At 52.4% G+C, this 18501-nt stretch overlaps 10 protein-coding genes across 10 annotated transcripts; 8 read left to right on the top strand and 2 right to left on the bottom strand.

Moving 5' to 3' along the window:
• Positions 1 to 189: 189 nt before the first annotated feature.
• Positions 190 to 1707, top strand: CC1G_01088 (inositol-pentakisphosphate 2-kinase; the record flags this gene model as incomplete). The annotated part of the gene is made up of 3 exons (XM_001832974.1): positions 190 to 669; positions 737 to 1009; positions 1066 to 1707. 3 exons carry the CDS (start codon positions 190 to 192, stop codon positions 1705 to 1707), a joined length of 1395 nt encoding a protein of 464 aa, XP_001833026.1.
• A 264-nt stretch (positions 1708 to 1971) lies between these two features.
• On the top strand, positions 1972 to 3745 carry CC1G_01087 (isovaleryl-CoA dehydrogenase; the record flags this gene model as incomplete). The annotated part of the gene is made up of 8 exons (XM_001832973.2): positions 1972 to 2109; positions 2158 to 2642; positions 2701 to 2897; positions 2937 to 3036; positions 3084 to 3175; positions 3234 to 3328; positions 3394 to 3487; positions 3544 to 3745. The coding sequence occupies 8 exons, from the start codon at positions 1972 to 1974 to the stop codon at positions 3657 to 3659; spliced, it is 1317 nt and encodes a 438-aa protein (XP_001833025.2). The 3' UTR covers positions 3660 to 3745.
• Positions 3746 to 3997: 252 nt separating this feature from the next.
• Positions 3998 to 5410, top strand: CC1G_01086 (hypothetical protein; the record flags this gene model as incomplete). The annotated part of the gene is made up of 3 exons (XM_001832972.2): positions 3998 to 4249; positions 4306 to 4835; positions 4888 to 5410. The coding sequence occupies 3 exons, from the start codon at positions 3998 to 4000 to the stop codon at positions 5282 to 5284; spliced, it is 1179 nt and encodes a 392-aa protein (XP_001833024.2). The 3' UTR covers positions 5285 to 5410.
• Positions 5411 to 5543: 133 nt separating this feature from the next.
• CC1G_01085 (hypothetical protein) lies at positions 5544 to 7116 on the top strand (the record flags this gene model as incomplete). The annotated part of the gene is made up of 6 exons (XM_001832971.2): positions 5544 to 5964; positions 6016 to 6052; positions 6104 to 6196; positions 6281 to 6636; positions 6704 to 6780; positions 6835 to 7116. 6 exons carry the CDS (start codon positions 5544 to 5546, stop codon positions 7114 to 7116), a joined length of 1266 nt encoding a protein of 421 aa, XP_001833023.2.
• Positions 7117 to 7973: 857 nt separating this feature from the next.
• Positions 7974 to 9727, bottom strand: CC1G_01084 (miller-Dieker lissencephaly protein; the record flags this gene model as incomplete). Its single annotated transcript, XM_001832970.2, has 8 exons — positions 7974 to 8273; positions 8361 to 8462; positions 8523 to 8654; positions 8713 to 8809; positions 8863 to 9040; positions 9096 to 9396; positions 9444 to 9642; positions 9693 to 9727. The coding sequence occupies 8 exons, from the start codon at positions 9725 to 9727 to the stop codon at positions 7974 to 7976; spliced, it is 1344 nt and encodes a 447-aa protein (XP_001833022.2).
• Positions 9728 to 10055: 328 nt separating this feature from the next.
• On the bottom strand, positions 10056 to 11673 carry CC1G_01083 (hypothetical protein; the record flags this gene model as incomplete). The annotated part of the gene is made up of 2 exons (XM_001832969.1): positions 10056 to 11534; positions 11587 to 11673. The coding sequence occupies 2 exons, from the start codon at positions 11671 to 11673 to the stop codon at positions 10056 to 10058; spliced, it is 1566 nt and encodes a 521-aa protein (XP_001833021.1).
• Positions 11674 to 11887: 214 nt separating this feature from the next.
• On the top strand, positions 11888 to 13883 carry CC1G_01082 (ATP synthase subunit beta; the record flags this gene model as incomplete). The annotated part of the gene is made up of 7 exons (XM_001832968.2): positions 11888 to 12060; positions 12123 to 12187; positions 12359 to 12689; positions 12749 to 13067; positions 13117 to 13450; positions 13505 to 13672; positions 13732 to 13883. Coding segments are annotated over 7 exons (1453 nt in total), but the record flags the coding sequence as incomplete, so codon positions are not given.
• An 822-nt stretch (positions 13884 to 14705) lies between these two features.
• CC1G_01081 (hypothetical protein) lies at positions 14706 to 16677 on the top strand (the record flags this gene model as incomplete). The annotated part of the gene is made up of 4 exons (XM_001832967.1): positions 14706 to 15141; positions 15196 to 15356; positions 15406 to 16240; positions 16298 to 16677. The coding sequence occupies 4 exons, from the start codon at positions 14706 to 14708 to the stop codon at positions 16675 to 16677; spliced, it is 1812 nt and encodes a 603-aa protein (XP_001833019.1).
• A 234-nt stretch (positions 16678 to 16911) lies between these two features.
• On the top strand, positions 16912 to 17601 carry CC1G_01080 (hypothetical protein; the record flags this gene model as incomplete). Its single annotated transcript, XM_001832966.1, has 2 exons — positions 16912 to 16953; positions 17005 to 17601. 2 exons carry the CDS (start codon positions 16912 to 16914, stop codon positions 17599 to 17601), a joined length of 639 nt encoding a protein of 212 aa, XP_001833018.1.
• Positions 17602 to 17646: 45 nt separating this feature from the next.
• CC1G_01079 (hypothetical protein) lies at positions 17647 to 18468 on the top strand (the record flags this gene model as incomplete). Its single annotated transcript, XM_001832965.1, has 2 exons — positions 17647 to 17727; positions 17782 to 18468. The coding sequence occupies 2 exons, from the start codon at positions 17647 to 17649 to the stop codon at positions 18466 to 18468; spliced, it is 768 nt and encodes a 255-aa protein (XP_001833017.1).
• Between the last annotated feature and the right edge of the window lie 33 nt (positions 18469 to 18501).

Below are 18501 nucleotides of genomic sequence, written 5' to 3'. Positions count from 1 at the left end.
ATCGCCCGAATGAAATAGACAGGGAGCAAGGCCTGCGCCACAGCGTCCCTAGGGTTCTTGAGACTCCATTCCCTAGTTGGTTGTGACAGCGAACATACCGGGAAGAAGCAAGCTCCGCCACTTCAGTCGACATCATATCCTCTGCTCCACCTTTCCCCTCATCCCTCCAACCTGTAACGAACGCCTACGATGCTCGACATTCGTGAAACGAAGCCCACCGACTGGAAATACGTGTCGGAAGGGGGAGCGACGATTGTCTTCTCGTACACCGGACCTCCAAATCCGAATTTCGACGAAACAGTGTTGCGATTGCGTAAAGCATTGGTTCCAGCGCTGAGGAAGCAGAAAAAGAACAAAAAAGCACGCAAATCACCTTGGTCGTCGCCACCCTCCACTCCTACGACGCCAACAAGTGATCCAGACGACGAGCCGGACGATCCAACCATCGAATACCAGACGAAATGCATGTCCAGGCTGATTCCTCCCGAACTCCTTCCCCGCCTCGAGTCGGTGCGACTGGACCGCCAATGGCTGGAAGACCTCGTGGAACTGCAGAACCTCAATCGACCTGAAGTACGGAGAGACAAGGACGGGATCGATATAGATCGCAGAAAGGGTGTTCTTGCGACCGATCTTGTGGGTGGGAACTGGTTGGCTGTAGAAATAAAGGTTAGTCCAATGAGCGCCTTTTAATTCATCTTCCTTGGCATGACCCACACCTATTTGGGATGCCTAGCCCAAGTGGGCGTTCCTTCCAGCGCCTATGCATCTCTCGGAGGAGACCAAGCCTATCAAGACGCAGACATGTCGGTTTTGCATGCACAACCATATGCGTAAAATGAAGGGCGATATCATCGAGATGTGCTATTGCCCGCTCGATCTCTTCTCTGAGGACGAGGATCGCATGAGGATCGCGATACACGCGCTCTGGGACGCATGGACTAGAAGTGAAGGAACGGTGAATAATCTCAAGGTGTTTGCACACGGCAATTTGGTGTTTCCACATGAGGTGAGATTATCGTATTTGGAAATCAACCAACCAGGTTATTAACTTGCAAAATCTAGACAAAGTTAATGGCCGCGCCCGATGCACAAGACGCAAATGAAGAGCAGATCAGAGAAGCATTTACCGACGCGTTGGTTCGGACGTTAAGGAAGACCCCAGTACTCGGAATCTTATCCAAGCTCCAACGGACTTTGGACACGCTCGATATTGAAGGGCTATCGAGATTGTGGAGACACACAGAGGTCTCCGCGCCATTATACCAAACAACCTTTGCATCCTTCTTCGCACATGAACCAAACGCGAAAGTTCCACCTTCTACTCCCCTCGGCGTCAGCTCCCTCTTCCTCTCCTCCCCCGAACCTGGCATCCCCGACTGGATTGAATTCCTCGATTCATACCTCTCGTCATTCAGCAGCCAACTCGACCATTCCAATCCATCCCCCAAAGACCTCCGGTACTACCTCCTCGCGTACCTGCTTTCCGCAACTTTCAAGGACTGTTCGATCATTGTCCGCCTTGACTTTCTACGGCCTGGGAGTGAACCCCACATTGAACTCAAACCCCATACCGTCACTGTCATTGATTTGGACCCGAAGAGTATGGATAAAATGAGAGGCTGGGAGAAGTTGGACAAGGAGATTGCAACGGTCTACTCCAGAAAGGAGGATAGGAAAACATGCATAGACGCTGCAAGGATTTGACTAGGTTACCCTATGCTACTACTAGTACAACATATTTTATGTTCTTCCTATTGTAAAGCGGTCGTAATCAACCCCTATTCATTGGAAGCCCTAATCTAGGGTTACGTGAAGCTCCTTCCCGTCGCTTGTCGCGCATGCCACCATCAATGGGAGCGTCATGCAGTCCAACGGCATACGGCAATGGTCCGAGCGAAGTTCCCGGACAACTTATCATCCTCTTCCCTGTCGACTTCAACTTTCTGAATCCTTTTGCCATCCCATCCAATGGCGTCTATTCGATCCATCCGACGAAACCTCACCGCCTTCAGACCGTTAACCAGACCCAGCGTGTTGCACGCTTCTAGGAGGTCGGTCTCGACTTACAATGCCGACATTGCGGGGTTGACTGAGGAAGAGGCAGAGGTAAGAGGAATACCGCAACTACAGGAATGACACGTTAACGCTCCAAAGTTCAGAAACGCGGTCAACGACTTTGCGCAGAAAGAGATCGCTCCTCGCGCTGAAGAGATTGACAAGACCAATACCTTCCCTTCAGTGAGTCTTCCCAACCCATACACATCCCAACGCGCACTGACCTCGTCCAAGGATGTATGGACCAAACTCGGAGACATGGGCCTCCTCGGAATCACCGTCTCGCCCCAGTACGGTGGGCTAGGCCTGGGGTACTTCCAACACACTCTCGCCATGGAGGCCCTTTCCACTGCCTCAGGGTCCGTAGCCTTGTCCTATGGCGCCCACTCCAACCTCTGCGTCAACCAAATCCACCGACACGGAACGGAGAAGCAGAAGGAAAAGTACCTCCCAGATTTGATTAGCGGTGTCAAGGTGGGCAGTTTGGCGATGAGCGAGACGGGGAGCGGGAGTGATGTTGTGAGCATGAAGTTGAGAGCGGACAAGGTTAAAGGTGGATACAAGTTGAATGGCAACAAGTTTTGGTGAGTAGGGTAGAGGTGTGTGGTTTGCAGGAGAGGGCTAATGTGATTTCGATTGTAGGATTACGAACGGACCTGTCGCGTCGACGTTGGTTGTGTACGCGAAGACGTCTCCGGACAAGGGGTCCAAGGGTATTACCGCGTTTATCGTGGAGAAGGGTATGCCTGGATTCTCAACGAGTCAGAAACTGGACAAGTTTGGTATGAGGGGAAGTGACACCTGCGAGTTAGTGTTTGAGGATTGCGTGGTGCCAGAAGGTAAGTCTAGCCGTGCTCCATGTTGTCCGGTTACTCAAGTCGTCGCAGAGAACGTGTTGGGACAGGTGGACAGAGGAGCTGCAGTCCTCATGTCTGGTCTCGATTTGGAGAGAATAGTCCTTAGCGGAGGTCCTCTTGGGTATGCGCGTCGTGTTCTTGAGTGGGCGTTTACTGAAGTTGTCATAGGTTGATGCAAGCCGCATTCGACTATGCCGTGGAATATGTTCACGACCGCAAGCAGTTTGGCCAGCCGGTTGGAACGTTCCAGCTCATGCAAGGTACGGCCTTTGTTTCTTGTCGGGGTCGAGAGCTCAAGCGCTAGAACGTTCTTTGCAGCTAAAATCGCAGACATGTATACCAAGTTAAGTGCGAGCAGAGCCTATGTTTATGCCGTCGCCCGAGCTTGTGATCAAGGTAGAATTAGTCGAAAGGTGCGTGTCATGGAAACTAGATCGTTCGATCTTCTCGCGTGGTTTTAATACCGACGCACGTCTAGGACTGTGCCGGAGCCATTCTTTACTCGACAGAAAAGGCCGTTGAGGTTACTCTAGAAGGCATGCAATGTCTTGGTGGAAATGGATATATCAACGGTGAGCGGAACTTGCGATTTCAGATGCATTTCTTGAGATCTCATCGCTGCTATTAGATTACCCGACTGGCCGACTTGTGCGGGACGCTCGGTTGTATACCGTTGGTGCTGGAACGCAGGAGATTCGTCGTATGCTTATCGGGCGAGAGTTTAATGAACAGTTCAAAGCCTGAGAGAAGGGACAGGGAGATTCTAGTGCTGTAAATTAAACTAACGATTTGATTCCATAACAGAGGCAATCTAGAGTTATTCCATGCAAGGGTCGAGTCAGCGCGCCGTAAAGAAGAGGCAATATCGAGGTGCGGGGGATACCAAACCGGGAAGCCCGAGGCGGTGCAACGTTCTATTTTTGGAAGTGAGCTCCACCTCGAGCAATGTCGATCGTTGTTGCATCGGGTCTGGGGCATTTTCCAAATAACTAAATAAATTCGAAGAAATATTTACTAATGACTGACAGAGTGTTGCGCAGAGCAGCCCCACCTTCTTTACTCAAACCCTCATCATCGCTCAAATGAAACTGGAAACAGCTGCCGCTGTTGTTCCCCAAGATCCTCTGTCGCCGCCGGACGACGACGTCAAGGGTATCTTTTTCGACTTTCCCGACAGCGGCGCAACAGGTGCTGGCACCGTCCCCACATCCGACTCGCTTGATTCTGTTTCGACATCTTCAACGACCAACACAGAACAGCGTTCCATTTCCCCGCCTAGTATCAAACCTCGCACTGCCCAAGCCTGTGACAAATGCAGAGAGAGGAAGACCAAAGTGCATCTTTTGGAGCTCGGACCTGGTTACATGCGCTAACACTCACTTAAATACAGTGCTCGGGCGAGAGGCCCACATGTATGCGGTGCTTCAGTCGAGGACTCATCTGTCACTACACTGCTCGCATCCCCCGTGCTCGCGGGACAGTTGGACGAACAGCGTCCCACTCCCAGGGCCACGCCAAAGTATCGCTGCCCCAGATCTCGCCGCCTAGGGTCAGTGCCCTGTCTGCGTCCCGCCCTGTGCCAGACTTGGGCCCTGCAGGCACCGTCTCCCGACGACCCTACCCTCGCCCTTTCGCGACTTCCCCTCGTACATATAAACCATATCCTTCCCTCGAAACGCGATATCAATACACTCCTTCTAGTTCCGAAGGTTCCATCGATGGCTATTCGACTTCCCCACCTTTCGCCTCTTTCGACCAGACGTACAGCTCCTATTCCCAGACAAACTCGTCGATGCAGAGCCAAGTGAACAGCACCTATGGGAGCTATGATCGAGCGGGCCCCTCCGATGGGAGCGGGGCGTCATACGCCTGTCCCCCCGCATACGCTCCCTCCATACGTGGCAATGGCCAGAACCAATGGTATGCATTTCCGCTATTCAATTCCCCACAACTTGTTTGACCCTTGGCATAGGTCATCGAGCTACGAAAATGGGGGCTTCGACAATGGCGGGGTAGATACGTTGGCTCAGCCAAGGGCGAGTGTGCCTGTCTACCCTTCCGTATTCTCGAGTGACGGAACTCTCAACGTGGGGCAAGGTGATAACTTCAACAATAACGCCCGCCCCACCGATTCTTACTATCAACAAAATACCGTCTTGCCCCAGGCGACTCGTTATCCTGACGTTACCCCCGGTACTCATGATGGAAACTTTTCGCATGGCCTTTCTGGCAGCAGTGCAGCCTCTTTCTCCAGCTCATTTTTTGACTTTACAAATTCTTTCAACAGTTCGAGGTGCGCCCCGCCCTACATACCGACAACGTCCCTGTCGAAGAACCTGAACTACGACTTGTCTCCCATCAGTGGATGACTCGGGCGTTGTCCTCGTTTCATTGGATTACTTTGTGAGCTGTCGTGTGTTACGCTATTCGACCTTTGTTATTGTATGCCTTGTGTAAACCGTTAATTCGTATAATTGTACTATATCGTTGTGGACTTGTGAAGAACGGCAGAGTCGGGACGAGGCTATAAATAGGCGCTTGAATTTTTGGCCTTGGCATCAGGAAGAAGAAAGGCCAATGAGTGTGAGTCGATTTCGGGCAAAGGTTAACGTCAATCCATCCAAAACCATGCCCCTTCGCCATTGGTTGCGTGCTGCAACCCCGCGAACAACCCTCGTCTGTCTCCCGCCCTCAACCTCACACAGCGCACGGCCTCTTCGTCATAAACGATATGTCTCCTCGACGCCTCCGACAGCGAGCTCGATGTCCATACCGATATCTCCAGCCATACCCTCACTGAAGAAAACGTGGTCCTGGCTCTTTCCCGAACCTACCAGTGCTTGCGAATGCCCAACGCACACTATTCCCCGGCAAAAGCAGACGTCGAAAGAGCAAAAAACTTACGCTCGTCATCGAGAGAGACTTCACCGAGCTCTGGTCGACCACTTTCATGAAATCGAGCAGCTCTATCGAGGAAACGTAGAGTACGTCCGGAGTATGGGCGAACAAAATCCAGGGTTGCTGGAAGACCTCGCGTTTGAAGGCCAACGTTAGTCTGTTCGACTCTGAAAGTCACCCAAATGACTCATAGAAATCCCAGGACCGCCGTTTATGCTCATCGATTGTTCGGACAGTCGGTAGGCGCCTAAATCCCCCCCTCGAGTGTTCAATTCTGATTGTAAATGAAGAGTGAACGAGCAAGGTATCTTCAATGCTCAACCCGGTACCATGTTCACTGCTGGAAACATCGCCAACATGTTTGACGAGACCGACATGAACTCGTGAGTGATCCAGCCGAGCAATTGTGTGGGGAGACGGATCTTGTGTGCTAACCGCGTTCTTTCCTTCCCTTTCCTATTCTATAGGAACGCGGTCCTTGCATACGCGGTTGGCACTCTCGGCGTGAAGCATGTGGTGGTGTTGGGACACTATGGGTGTGGAGGCGTGGCTGCCTCGATGACACCACTTCCCGATGGTTGGGAAACCCATGTGAACGGCGAAACAGCTTCGAATGTTGCATCTATAACCGAAGGATCCGAAGTCGCTTGCCCGCCTCCTGCAGCAAGCGATCTGGCCGTTCAGAAATGGATTCAACCCATTCGACATATCTACAACACGAGCGAGAGGTGGGAGATTCGTGCACACCGAGAACGGGCGGAACGATGGCGAAAGAACGGGATCAACAACGGGCAGAGCAAAAAACCTCTCCATATGCATGATCGTTAGTCTTTCTGTTTGAATTGAGTGAAGGTTGGTTTGACTGCGATTTGTTTGACGCCTTTCTCTAGCTGCTTTCCGTGCGCTCGTCGAGGAGAACGTTAAAGCTAACGTGAAACGGGTCGCGGTAAGTCGAGTTATCAAGGATGTAAGTGCCTTCTAGCCTTGCGCGGGATTGAACTGAAGATTGTGGTTCTTTTAGCACTATGATGCACTCTCAAAAACGACGCCTCCGCCACCACCTCCCGCCGCTCTAGGAGCAACCATTCCTCGACCTCCACCAACCTCAACCTCAATCCCCACCGACACTCCCGAAGCCGCCACCACCGGCCCCACTTCAAAACCCTCACTCAACCCAGTTTACATTCATGGCTGGGTGTACGACCTCGAAACCGGCGTGGTGTCCGACCTTGGCGTCAGCGTTGGACCTCCAGGCTGGTCGACACCGAGGACGTATTCGGGTGGGTTCCCTTACACCAGATAGACCGTTTTTCTGGGGGTTAACCCTGGCTGGCGCCCACCCTTCCGTTTTCTTATCTTTATTAGAATAACTTAGCAGTTCAGTTCAATTTTCGGTCGGGTTTTTTTCGACATGCGGCTGCAAGTACTGTCACATACGGAAGGGCAATTCACGAGTGGGGGGATATGGGGAAGAGGGGAAACGTGGTAGGACGGTCGATGCTACATTTAGCGCTCGTGTGTATCTATACCATTTATTTTGGGTTCAAAATCGGAATCGAATGAACGGCCAATAATGTTCCTGCGCAATTGAAGATCCAGAAAGCGAATTATAGGTCGTATTATTAGGGTGAAGCCGGCCGTGACAGATACGAATACATATGCAAGGACTACCAGGGTATACATTGCAAAGAACGAAAGAAGAAGAGCGGACAGTATAATGAAATACGAAAAGGATACTAGGCAGGAAAGACGGGACTATCGGCATTGGAGAAAAGGTTCAAAGGAAACATGGCGATGGGCTGAGCTGGCGGGTACAGGGAAAAGGAGAAATTTAAATTATCAATGCTTGACTACACGTTTCCCCGGCTCTAGTTGTCTTTATTCGGATTCGAGTGCGAAGCCACGACGAAAGGAACTCAATTGAAACATCATCGTCGCTTCCAAACCAGGGTCCCCCCTCGCGCGGATGAGAACATGCGTAACATCAACACATTTCCAAGCGGTCGCGTCGAGGCATCGTGTTGTTCCTTAGGAAACTCGCTGAATGCGAATCAAGCGCACGCAGCCCCAAGCCCTGCACCCAAGCCATCCTGACCCTCGTATCTCCCTGCTTCCAACCTCCCGCCTAATCCCTGACAAGATCCACCCGCCAAACCCACCTCAGGGCAGCCAGATCTTAATCGTCTCGTCCACACTGCCCGTTGCCACCACATTCACCACCTTCTCCGGCTCTGCATCCACCGAGTCCACCCCGTTCACCTTCTTTTCGCTGCCCGATTTACCCGCTGCTTGTCTTCCCCAAGCGAGGGCGGCGACGAAATGCGAGTGGGCTTCTACTATTCTGAGGCACCGTCCCGTGGAGAGTTCCCATACGCGTACAGTTTTGTCGTCAGAGGAGGAGAGGAGGTATTTGCCGGAGGGGTGGAAAGCGAGGGCGCGGACCCAATTGTCGTGGCCCGCCTAGTAGAATGAACGAGGTTGATGACAGGGAAGATGTGTGTTAGCCGATGGGTGGAAGAGATTCAGGGAGCAAATACAAGTACGCACAAGGTTGCGAATCATTTGGCCAGTTTGCGTGTCCCAAAGCTTGACAGTCTTGTCTCGAGCTCCTGACGCAAGGAAGAGCCCGTGGCGTTTCGTTCGATCGTTCTGAAGTCATTGATCTCATTAATCAAGGTGAAGGCAAGGGGACGGAGGAAGCGAACGTACAGGGATACCCGCCAACTCTCGAATAGCGGCATAAGCGGATATAGGGGCGAAGGCGACAGCTTCCACGTCGTTCTCGTGCCCTCGCAGCTCCGACTTGGGCTCTCCAGTCAAGGGATCCCATAGCCGAACAGTCTTGGAAAAGGCAAGCAATGAGAGGTTTGCCACCCGAGATCAATACACGTCCACCAACCTGATCCTTCGAACCGCTCGCCAACATGGTACCATCTGCGGAGGGTATCACACACCGAACCCATTCTGAGTGTCCCGACAGCGTTCTAACTTGGTGTCTGATTTGCACGTCAGGTGCATGGAAGGGTACGAATGCGTGATAACGACGTACGTTGAAGCCACATCGAATACTCTTATTGTCCGATCTCTACTCGCGCTCACGATAAGCTGATCTCCAGGCATGAAGCGTACGGCTGATACGGCGTGGTCGTGTCCTACAAACGTCTTCGTGTTCTTCCATTCATTCTGTGAATCCCAGATCTTGATGAATAGGTCTGACGAACACGTCACTGGGGCCCTCTACATTCAGCCTGTAGTCCTTAGTAACTGCGGGAGTGTACGCACCCAAGAGATGGCCTTTATGATCAAAGTCGAGGTCGTTGACAGGCTTGGTATGGCCTTTGAGAGTGCGTTCGAATTCGCCCGTTTCCCAGTCCCAGATCTTGACTGTGGTGTCTTCGCTGGCTGATGCAAGGATGGAGTATTGCGGGTGGAAGGCTATGCTGGTGAGAGGGGCGCGATGGCCGGTGAGGACGTGCGCCGCTGGCGCTCGCGGTAACCAGTCTGCCTGCGAGGCGGCGCGTCTGGCTGGGGACATGGATAATTCTTCTTGTAGTGCGGCGTTTCTGTTCTCTAGTTCCATAATCTGCACAATAAGTACTGGCAACGAGTCCTCTAGGAGAATTAGTCTACCTTCTTCTGCAATCGAATTACACTTGTCCATTTCTTCTCGAGAAGGCCGGTGTATCGAGCGGTTGGATCTGGAGTGTAGGTAATTCCTGCTGACTCTTTCAGAGCGTTGAACGCCGCGGTGTGGTTATTTGCGTATAGATAGTCGAGCATGGCTTTATGCCTCGAAACGAGTAAAATGTCAGCATACGCGAAACGAGATCTCGCAAAACCATATCAAGGTTGGAGAGGTAAATGCTCAATAATACGCACAGGTCATCTTTCTGCCTGTCTGATAACAGAGACATCACGGTCTGTACGTGGCTGTTTGTTGTGTTGTCTTCAAGTTCGTTGGGGTCGTTAGCAAGGGTTAAAGTATCGGGTTATCGTGAAGCGGATTGGAGGGTGAACGTTTTGTGGTGAGATGCGTCTAGGTCGCAACCCCCAGGCTCTGATTGAACACCGCCGGATTTAGAAATAGCGATCAATGTCCATCGCTCCCCCTCTCCTCCTTGTAAACTGGTTACGGCCTGCGATAGACTTTGGAATGTTTCGAGATTTGTATTTACCGCATTATATATATATACAACTCTTCGCGGGAAAGCGAGACGTAATGAAAAAGTACAAGTTAGATTTTCAGTTATGAGAAGGGACATCAGTGTACGAATTCATGGTGACATTGAGGGAGGCGTCTTTGAGGGGACCGTTGATTCTGACGGACGGGCGAATGAGGTCGAGGCCCATGAGAAGGATGGTACGTGATTGAAGTGTAAAATCTTGAAGACGAGAATCAATGGTTAGCTCGCGAAGGTACTCGCTACGTGGAACGAGAGTGGAGGCCTGGCCATCCACCGGTGCCATACGCTCCCTAGTAAAGCTAAAGAGTGCGTCAAGATCCCTCTCGCGCAGCCCAAAGACTTTGACATGGGCGAGGTTGGGACACGGCCACCCGACATGATCCTGATTCTTCGATGGTGATAGAGCCTCCAAAAGTACTCCCAGACCATAACACCCATGAATTGTCAGCTCCTGCAGTTGAGGAGCATGGTGGCAGAAGGTGCTCAGGAGGCCGCACATGCTGGTGAGGTTGCAGCCAGAGATGGTGATTGTTATCAGTTCGTACGAGGACTGCATGAGATAGCGCAAAGTGTTCATCGTCTCTCTGGAAAAAGTTGCGAGGAAATTACTGTGTGAGACGGTGAGGTGCTGGAGTTGAGGGGCGATTATGGACCGAAACAACGGGACTGGACTCGAGGCGTAGTACCATTCCAACTTGAGACGAGACACTGAGGGCAGGACGACGGTGTCCTGGGTGCAACTGATCAGGTTCCGGGGGAAGATGATGGAGAGGTCCCTCAAGTCGACGCAGTCGGTGAGTAGTTTTGCAACCCTGCGAGGAAATTCCCAAAACTCGCTCTTGTCGATGTGCAGCGTGCGCGGGCTCAAGCCATCGCCAAACAACGAGGTTAGTGGGCTGGGATCGCAAAGTCGGAGGGTGCGCAGGTTGGGCGAGTGGAGACGTCCAATCTGAAACTCGTCGAGGATGTAGCCACGGTGTTCGAGCGAGAGTTGGGCAAGGCGGACCATACTGGTCGCGGCGTTGGATGGGAACAGCGCTGAATAGGCGCTCTGGTGGACGTAGAGTTTCAGAGACTTGATGCGGTCGAGGAAGGGACGGAGCTCTCGCATCGTGAGGATGTTAACCTTGCGAAAGGCTTCCGAGTCCCATCTGGAGCCAAGTGGTAGTCCTGGACAGACTGTGACCGAGACGGGGACATTCAGGGCGTGCTTGAACCAGTGATTGATCTGGGACGAGATGTTCATCTTAGAATTGTTCAGACGGATGTGGAGGTTTGCCCAAATGCATGGGCTGTTGAGGACCATGTATCTCCACCGTCGACAGACCTGAGCCAAGATGAGAGGGTCGCACTCTGCAACCGGACAGAGCTCGAAGCCGGCGGCGCAACCGTAGTCGCAGCAACATTCGAGGTAGTACGAGAAAACAAGGTCACACAGCTCTGGGATCAGGGTACGCATGGGGGCATTCTCGACCCGTCTAGCTTCGATATTGGAACGCAATTTCTGGTTTTCACGACAGAGGTCATGGCGTTGGCGCTAAAAGAAGGGGGATGAGTTTGATGGGTTTAATATTTGGCACTGAACGCACGGAGAGTTCGTCCAACTCCCTGTCGATCTGGTAAATGCGGCTATCGACGGCTGCGAGCCTCGCTGTATCCTCCTGGATTGAGGCCATTAAGGACAGACGGTTGTGAAACCATTTTTTGATATTCAGGGTCTGGTTGTCTCAGAGTCAGGGTCTGTGTATGAGGATGGGAAAGCCGTGATGGAGGTCACGCCGAGCGCGGGGGAAGCCGGGAGTGTGCGAATTTAATTTCTACGTGTCGGAATTTGCAGAAAGTCGGTTGTTCGTCTCTCTCTCACTTCATCCATCCCACAACTCCTTTCACAATGCTCACCTCCCGTGGTGCTGTCGCCCGTCTGTCCAGGAGAGCCCTCAACAGCGCGAAGAGGACAAATGCCTTCTTCTCCACCGCTGCCCTCGCTCAGCGCGTCGCTGTCCCTGCCAGCACCCAACAACGAGTAAGCAACACTCGTCCCAGGGCTGCAGCACCCGCTCCTGGTAAATACCCCAACTTTTCAACAGTCTGCCCGCACAGCGTCTGACTTTTTTCTCAACAACAGCGCGCTCCTACGCCACCGAGGCGAAGCCTGGTTCAATTGGTACAGTCAAGACCGTCATCGGTGCCGTCGTCGACGTTCAATTCGAGTCCGACAACCTCCCTCCCATTCTCAACGCCCTCGAGGTCCAGGACTTCCATGGTGGTCGTCTCGTCCTCGAGGTCGCCTCCCACTTGGGTGAAAACTCGGTCCGAACCATTGCCATGGACGGTACTGAGGGTCTCGTCCGTGGTGCCAAGGTCGTCGACACCGGTGCTCCCATCATGGTCCCTGTCGGCAAGGGCACTCTCGGTCGTATCATCAACGTCATTGGCGAGCCCATTGACGAGCGTGGCCCCATCAAGGGCGAGAAGATGTTGCCCATCCACGCCGACCCCCCTGCTTTCGTCGACCAGTCCACGACCGCTGAAGTTTTGGAGACCGGTATCAAGGTCGTCGATCTCCTCGCTCCTTACGCTCGTGGTGGAAAGATTGGTCTCTTCGGTGGTGCTGGTGTCGGAAAGACTGTGCTCATTCAGGAGCTCATCAACAACGTTGCCAAGGCCCATGGTGGTTTCTCTATCTTCTGCGGTGAGTAAAATCACTCCGTCCCCTCCCGAAGACGCGTCATGCTCATGCCTCCGCCTCAGGTGTCGGTGAGCGTACCCGTGAGGGTAACGACTTGTACCACGAAATGATTGAGACCGGTGTCATCCAGCTCGAGGGTGACTCCAAGGTCGCTCTCGTCTTCGGTCAGATGAACGAACCCCCTGGTGCCCGTGCCCGTGTTGCTCTCACTGGTCTCACCATTGCTGAGTACTTCCGTGACGAGGAAGGCCAGGATGTGTTGCTCTTCATTGACAACATTTTCCGATTCACTCAAGCTGGTTCTGAAGTGTCTGCCTTGCTCGGTCGTATCCCCTCCGCCGTCGGTTATCAACCCACTCTCTCCACTGACATGGGTGCCATGTAAGTCTTCCGCTTCACCTCAGTTTGCTCGGTACTGACGGCTTGGCAGGCAAGAGCGTATTACCACCACCAAGAAGGGCTCTATCACTTCCGTGCAGGCCGTCTACGTGCCCGCTGACGATTTGACCGATCCCGCCCCCGCCACCACCTTCGCTCACTTGGACGCCACCACTGTCTTGTCCCGGTCCATTGCCGAGCTTGGTATCTACCCCGCCGTCGACCCTCTCGACTCCAAGTCTCGTATGCTTGACCCCCGTATCGTCGGTCAGGAGCACTACGAGGTTGCCACCGCCGTGCAAAAGATCCTCCAGGACTACAAGTCGCTCCAGGATATCATTGCCATTCTCGGTATGGACGAGTTGTCGGAAGAGGACAAGCTTACTGTGCGTTTTTGGTGCGACTACTATGTTGGAACTCTATCCTGACATTCCCAATAGGTCGAGCGTGCTCGTAAGATCCAGCGTTTCATGTCCCAGCCTTTCCAGGTCGCCCAGGTCTTCACTGGTTATGAGGGCAAGCTCGTCACCCTGAAGGACACCATCCGTTCCTTCAAGGAGATCCTCTCTGGCCAGCACGACTCTCTCCCCGAGTCTGCCTTCTACATGGTACGTCGTCAACGACCTCATGGACGAATGCGGGATAACTGACGCGGATTGCAACGCAGGTCGGCACCATCGAGGATGTCAAGGCCAAGGCTGAGCAACTCGCCAAGGAAATGGGCAACTAAGTGGACTCATTCGTTTTCGTAGCATACAGTATATCCTCTCCTTGTCATAGATTTCCTGCCAACCAAAATTACCCTTAATCACGGCTTAATAACTCTGGGTGACAACTGTGAGCTTGTGTCTGCGCGTAGACGGTAGAGTTGGACTGCGCCTTGGAGAGCCAAGAGCAAGCACATCCCTGTGTCTGTCATGACGCGACGAGGACCTAGTCACTTTTCGGACAAGTCAGGGAGGAAGTCGGGCGCAAGGCCGCGATGACATCTCTCGATTACTATACCGGCTCAAAAGTCCGATTTTCCGAAGGCGGGCGCTTCCTCTGGCTTGGCGAGCGCCTGTGAACCTCGGGGACATGAACTCAACACCTCAGGCCTCAGTTGCTTACATGAATTCAAAACTATGGACAACGGCATTCAGAAGGGAGGTTGGTTGGAGCTATGTACCTATTGGGAGAGATATATCGCTCAACCAGGTGTGATGACCTGGTTTCAGACGGCTGAATTGAGCGATTCTTCTCCGTGTATGAGTTTCTGAGAAGGCCAAATGTACGCCGGGAACATAGTATTACCTTCATTCAAGATGGGTAGGTCAACCGGGCAATGACATCCATGATTGCGGTGTTCAGCGCAGACGTCCGCCACGAAACTCTTGAGGGGGTTAAAGAACAGACGAAGTATCACACATAGGCGACGAGAAGGTAAAGCCTGGGCCTCTGAATCTATTTCCACCTGGGCTCTATGGATGACTTCTTCTGTGACGCCTCAACTTGAACTCGACCACCTCAAGTTTATGGAGGAAGCTGAGTTTGAAAAACTGTTGCCGAGGGTCTGCGTCAGAAGCCGTGAGAAACAGTGATATAATGAGATGAGACAGCGTCTATGACTTGGTCACCGACGACGACAACGACCACAGTGAAATGAGCTCCTACGACAAGCTCGAGGCGTCGCTGGACAAAATTGACGACTATCTCCAGTCTCTCGAGGAATATTTCTTTTCCTCGGTCTCAGCGGTCAGCCATGGACTCCCAGACGTTCACGAGGTAGTCAACCGCCTCTGGGTTGATATCTCGCGCTATGGTCCTGGACTTCCGTCATTTCCAGATGTCGGACTTCCGACTCCTGGAGATTTCCAGATTCCCCCGCCGCCTCCACCACCACAACCAGCACTACCAGTCTCCATGTTCAACTCCTCAGTACATTGGATAAAGACCCACCCGAAGACTGTATCAGCAGTCGCAGTGGGTATCGTTGGAACGGGTCTCTACACTACGCACCGGAAAATGTCAGCCATGAAAGCTAAGCAGCCTGCGAGCAAGCTTCAAGCCCAGTCTGCGGAAAGGAAGCAAGTAGTTGGTATGTCTGTTCACACTTCGTACAGTCGAGCAGTGCTGATCGATGTGCTTTAAGTTGTCTTGGGTGGAGACACTCCTCATGGACTACCGTTAATTTTGGGTCTCGAGAAGAAGGGCTATATTGTTATTGCTAGCGTTTCAACAGCTGAAGCTGTAGAGAAGTTGGAGAGTAGGACCAAAGGATATGTCAAGGCCCTTGTACTCGATCCTCAAGAGGTGCGTCTTTATTGCAGTCCGCTCGCTCCCTTACTCATGTCCTGACCAGCCAGCGACTGTCCCAATCTTCCTAAGATCCCTTTCTTCCACTCTGTCTCGCCGTTTCCCTCTCAGAGCCGCCGGGGATCCCCACTCTTCACCCTCCTCTCAACCTTATGTCCAATCGGTTATTTCTCTCCTTACCCTGCCATCATCTGCTTCACCTGCCCTTGGGCCTTTGGAACACCTCTCGTTGGCCAAAGACTATCTCCCATACCTCACAGCAACCCAAATCACTCCTTTGCAAGTCATTCAGCAACTTCTCCCCATATTGCGGACGGGCTCTGCTCGAGCTCGTGATAAGGGGCACAAGACCATCGTCGTCTGTCTGCCGGCTGTAGACACTCGAGTATCTCTCCCATTCTCCTCTGTCCAGGCGATGAGTGCAGCTGGGACTCTCAAGGCTGTCGAGACCCTTCGGCGGGAGATCCAAATGGCCGCCGTTACCGGCAAAGCTGAATCCATGAGCAGCATCAAGGTTGTCATCGTTGACGTTGGTGCTGTAGATGTTGGACGCAAGGCACCAGCCACGATTCAAGACAGCCTCTTGAAGGCGACAGAAAGCTGGACGTCGTCGGAGAAGGTTATCTATGGGCCGGCATTCGCCTCGGTTCTTCAGGAACAGCCGCCTGCCTCGCTCTGGGACTCACTCAAGTCCCTATTCGACGAAGACCGTCGGTACACCGTTTCCCGTCGCCCCGTTCGTGCATCGACATTCGTCGAGAAGATTATCGCCGTAGTCAGTGGCGGCCGAACCCAAGGGCCTTTTATCTGTGGTCACGATGTTGGTATCGGCTACGTTCGAACATGGCTTCAGGGAGACCGATTCGCTGTTGGTGCAGGAGGTAAGATATTTTCATTCGCTTTTTGCTCAGGTGTATTGACAACCTTGCCCCTTCCAGCCCTCACCTACAGACTTGCCTCCTATCTTCCCTCGCTCCTCTTGGACACCCTATTGAACTTGCCCTACCTCCTGATTGGCCTGCGCAATCGACTTTTGCCAACCCAGCCTTTCCGTCGTCCTCCTCGTGACATCCCTGCTGCCTCCAGACGCCGGACCTCGCCAACGCAGCAGCGACGCGACCGTGGTGGCGTGCGTGCCATTGAAGCCTCAAAAGAGGAGCTTCCTCTGGCAACACCTCCCGAGGTTGAAGAAGAATCCGATGAGGCAGAAATCGACATTGGAACTCCACCTAGTGAATCGGAGAGCGTTGATAGTAGTTGGATCAGTTTGCAGAGTTTGAAGTCGGATGACCCTTCCGTCGACACTCCCACTGTTTGATTGCCTATCTTTTCTTTAGTCTCCTATCACTTAGCTTGGGACATTGCACAGCCCTCTTACAAGTCGAATCTACTAATTTAGTCGTCCATCCCATCTCATTGTTGTATGTATTTTTAGCAGTAGCAAACTCGACGATAACATTATGGCTTCCCTTGTAGTTTGTGAACAGCGGGTTTACGGAGTCCATGCCATGAAGTTGCAAGCCGACCGGTAAGAGGCGGACTTCACGCTCCAATGTGGCTCATCAGTTTCTTCCACCATCGTAAACATTTTATAGTGAGTATCTATGCCGTCCATGAAGACAACATGCTCACCTAGCCGTCGAAGATGTCTAAAATTAATCTCTGGCTTATGCCCTCCCGAGAAGACGGCGAGAGACTAAAGTCGATCATGGCTCCGCTGCATGACACGACCGGCGTCCAACCCAGTTCATACCCTCCCTTCGACCCACACGTAACTCTCGGAAGCTTCATCGACGAAGAGACAGACCGAGAAGCTCTCAAAGTATTGTTATCCAAGATACCTCCACCAACCGTTCCGTTCAAATCAATCGAAGTAGGAACGCACTACTTTCGGAGCGTCTTCATCGCCGTCGAACCTACTCGTGAACTTGTGGATCTTCAATTCAAGTTCAATAGGGGCGAAACGACTCCTTTGTACCCGCATGTATCGCTGGCGTATATAGCGGACGAGGACTCAGAGAAGGGCGAGAGGAAGAGGTATTTTGAGGGGCTGGTTAATGCGGGGAAAATAAGGGAGAGGGATGGCGGGAAGGGTGTGGAGATTCGGTGTAAGAATGGGATTAACGGGGAAGAGGACTGGATGAGTTCGTACCTCGCAACTGAAGTTTGGTTTGTCAAGTGTGTCGGTGCTGTGCAAGAGTGGAAAGTTGAGGAGAAAGTTGGCTTGGGCGGGGAGAAGTAGATACGACGGTAGAGTACCATCAGTAGTAATACTACCCCTATCCGTATGCGTGGCGTGACAGCGTCGCCGTACAACTTGCCTCTTACTATCACGATCGTTGGACAAGCCAGGGCTGTGTGCCAGATGGTAAGTTGTTCTTCGGCGTTGGGATAGGATTCCTATCGCTGAAGAGTACTGCAGAACTACGAGGTTTCAGGTTCCGCCAAAGAGTCATCGAACTCGGGGGAGGCATCAGAATGTGCACCCAAAGCCAACAGCAGCATTAAGAACCTTAAACCGTCACCTACCTCCCCTCGAGTCCCGACTACTATATTCTCGAGCGAATCTTTCGTCCTCGCCGCTGGCTCAGTCCTCTTCAGAACCCACCCAATCACGCACGCCCTGCAAGTCTGCTTAATCTACCACACAAAACGCAAGACCTACATACTCCCGAAAGGCCGAAAAGACCAGAATGAATCGATGGAGGTGACAGCCATCCGGGAGACATACGAAGAAACGGGGTATCCGTGTCGCCTTTTCTCTTGTACGATGCCAACGAGGGCGCCTCCTCCAGGACAGAATCTACACCCTTCGAAGGTACTGATGGCAGATAACCTAGTGGAACCCTTTGCGGTAGAGGTTAGACAGTTGAAATGTGGGTCTTTGAAGAACGTTTGGTGGTTCTTGAGTTGGGTGACAGAAAATGATGTGGAGAGGGTAGTTGGGACGCATGCATCGAGTGCAGAGGAAGCATACGAATCGGCTTTCTACGATGTCGCAGAGGCTTTGGAGATTATGCGAGGTTCGAATCATTTTGCACCTATATTAGAAAAAGCAGTCGCATTGGTTCAAGCAACGCTGGATTCCAAAGTAGTACAGAGCGAATAAAATTGTAGCACGGGCGAATTCGAATGAAATCTA

Source organism: Coprinopsis cinerea (genome assembly GCF_000182895.1).
Source record: "Coprinopsis cinerea okayama7#130 chromosome 2 map unlocalized cont3.2, whole genome shotgun sequence".
In the NCBI taxonomy this organism is placed as follows: Eukaryota; Fungi; Basidiomycota; class Agaricomycetes; order Agaricales; family Psathyrellaceae; genus Coprinopsis; species Coprinopsis cinerea.
The sequence above is the reverse complement of the archived record's forward strand: the minus strand, read 5'-3'. Positions and strand labels throughout refer to the sequence as shown.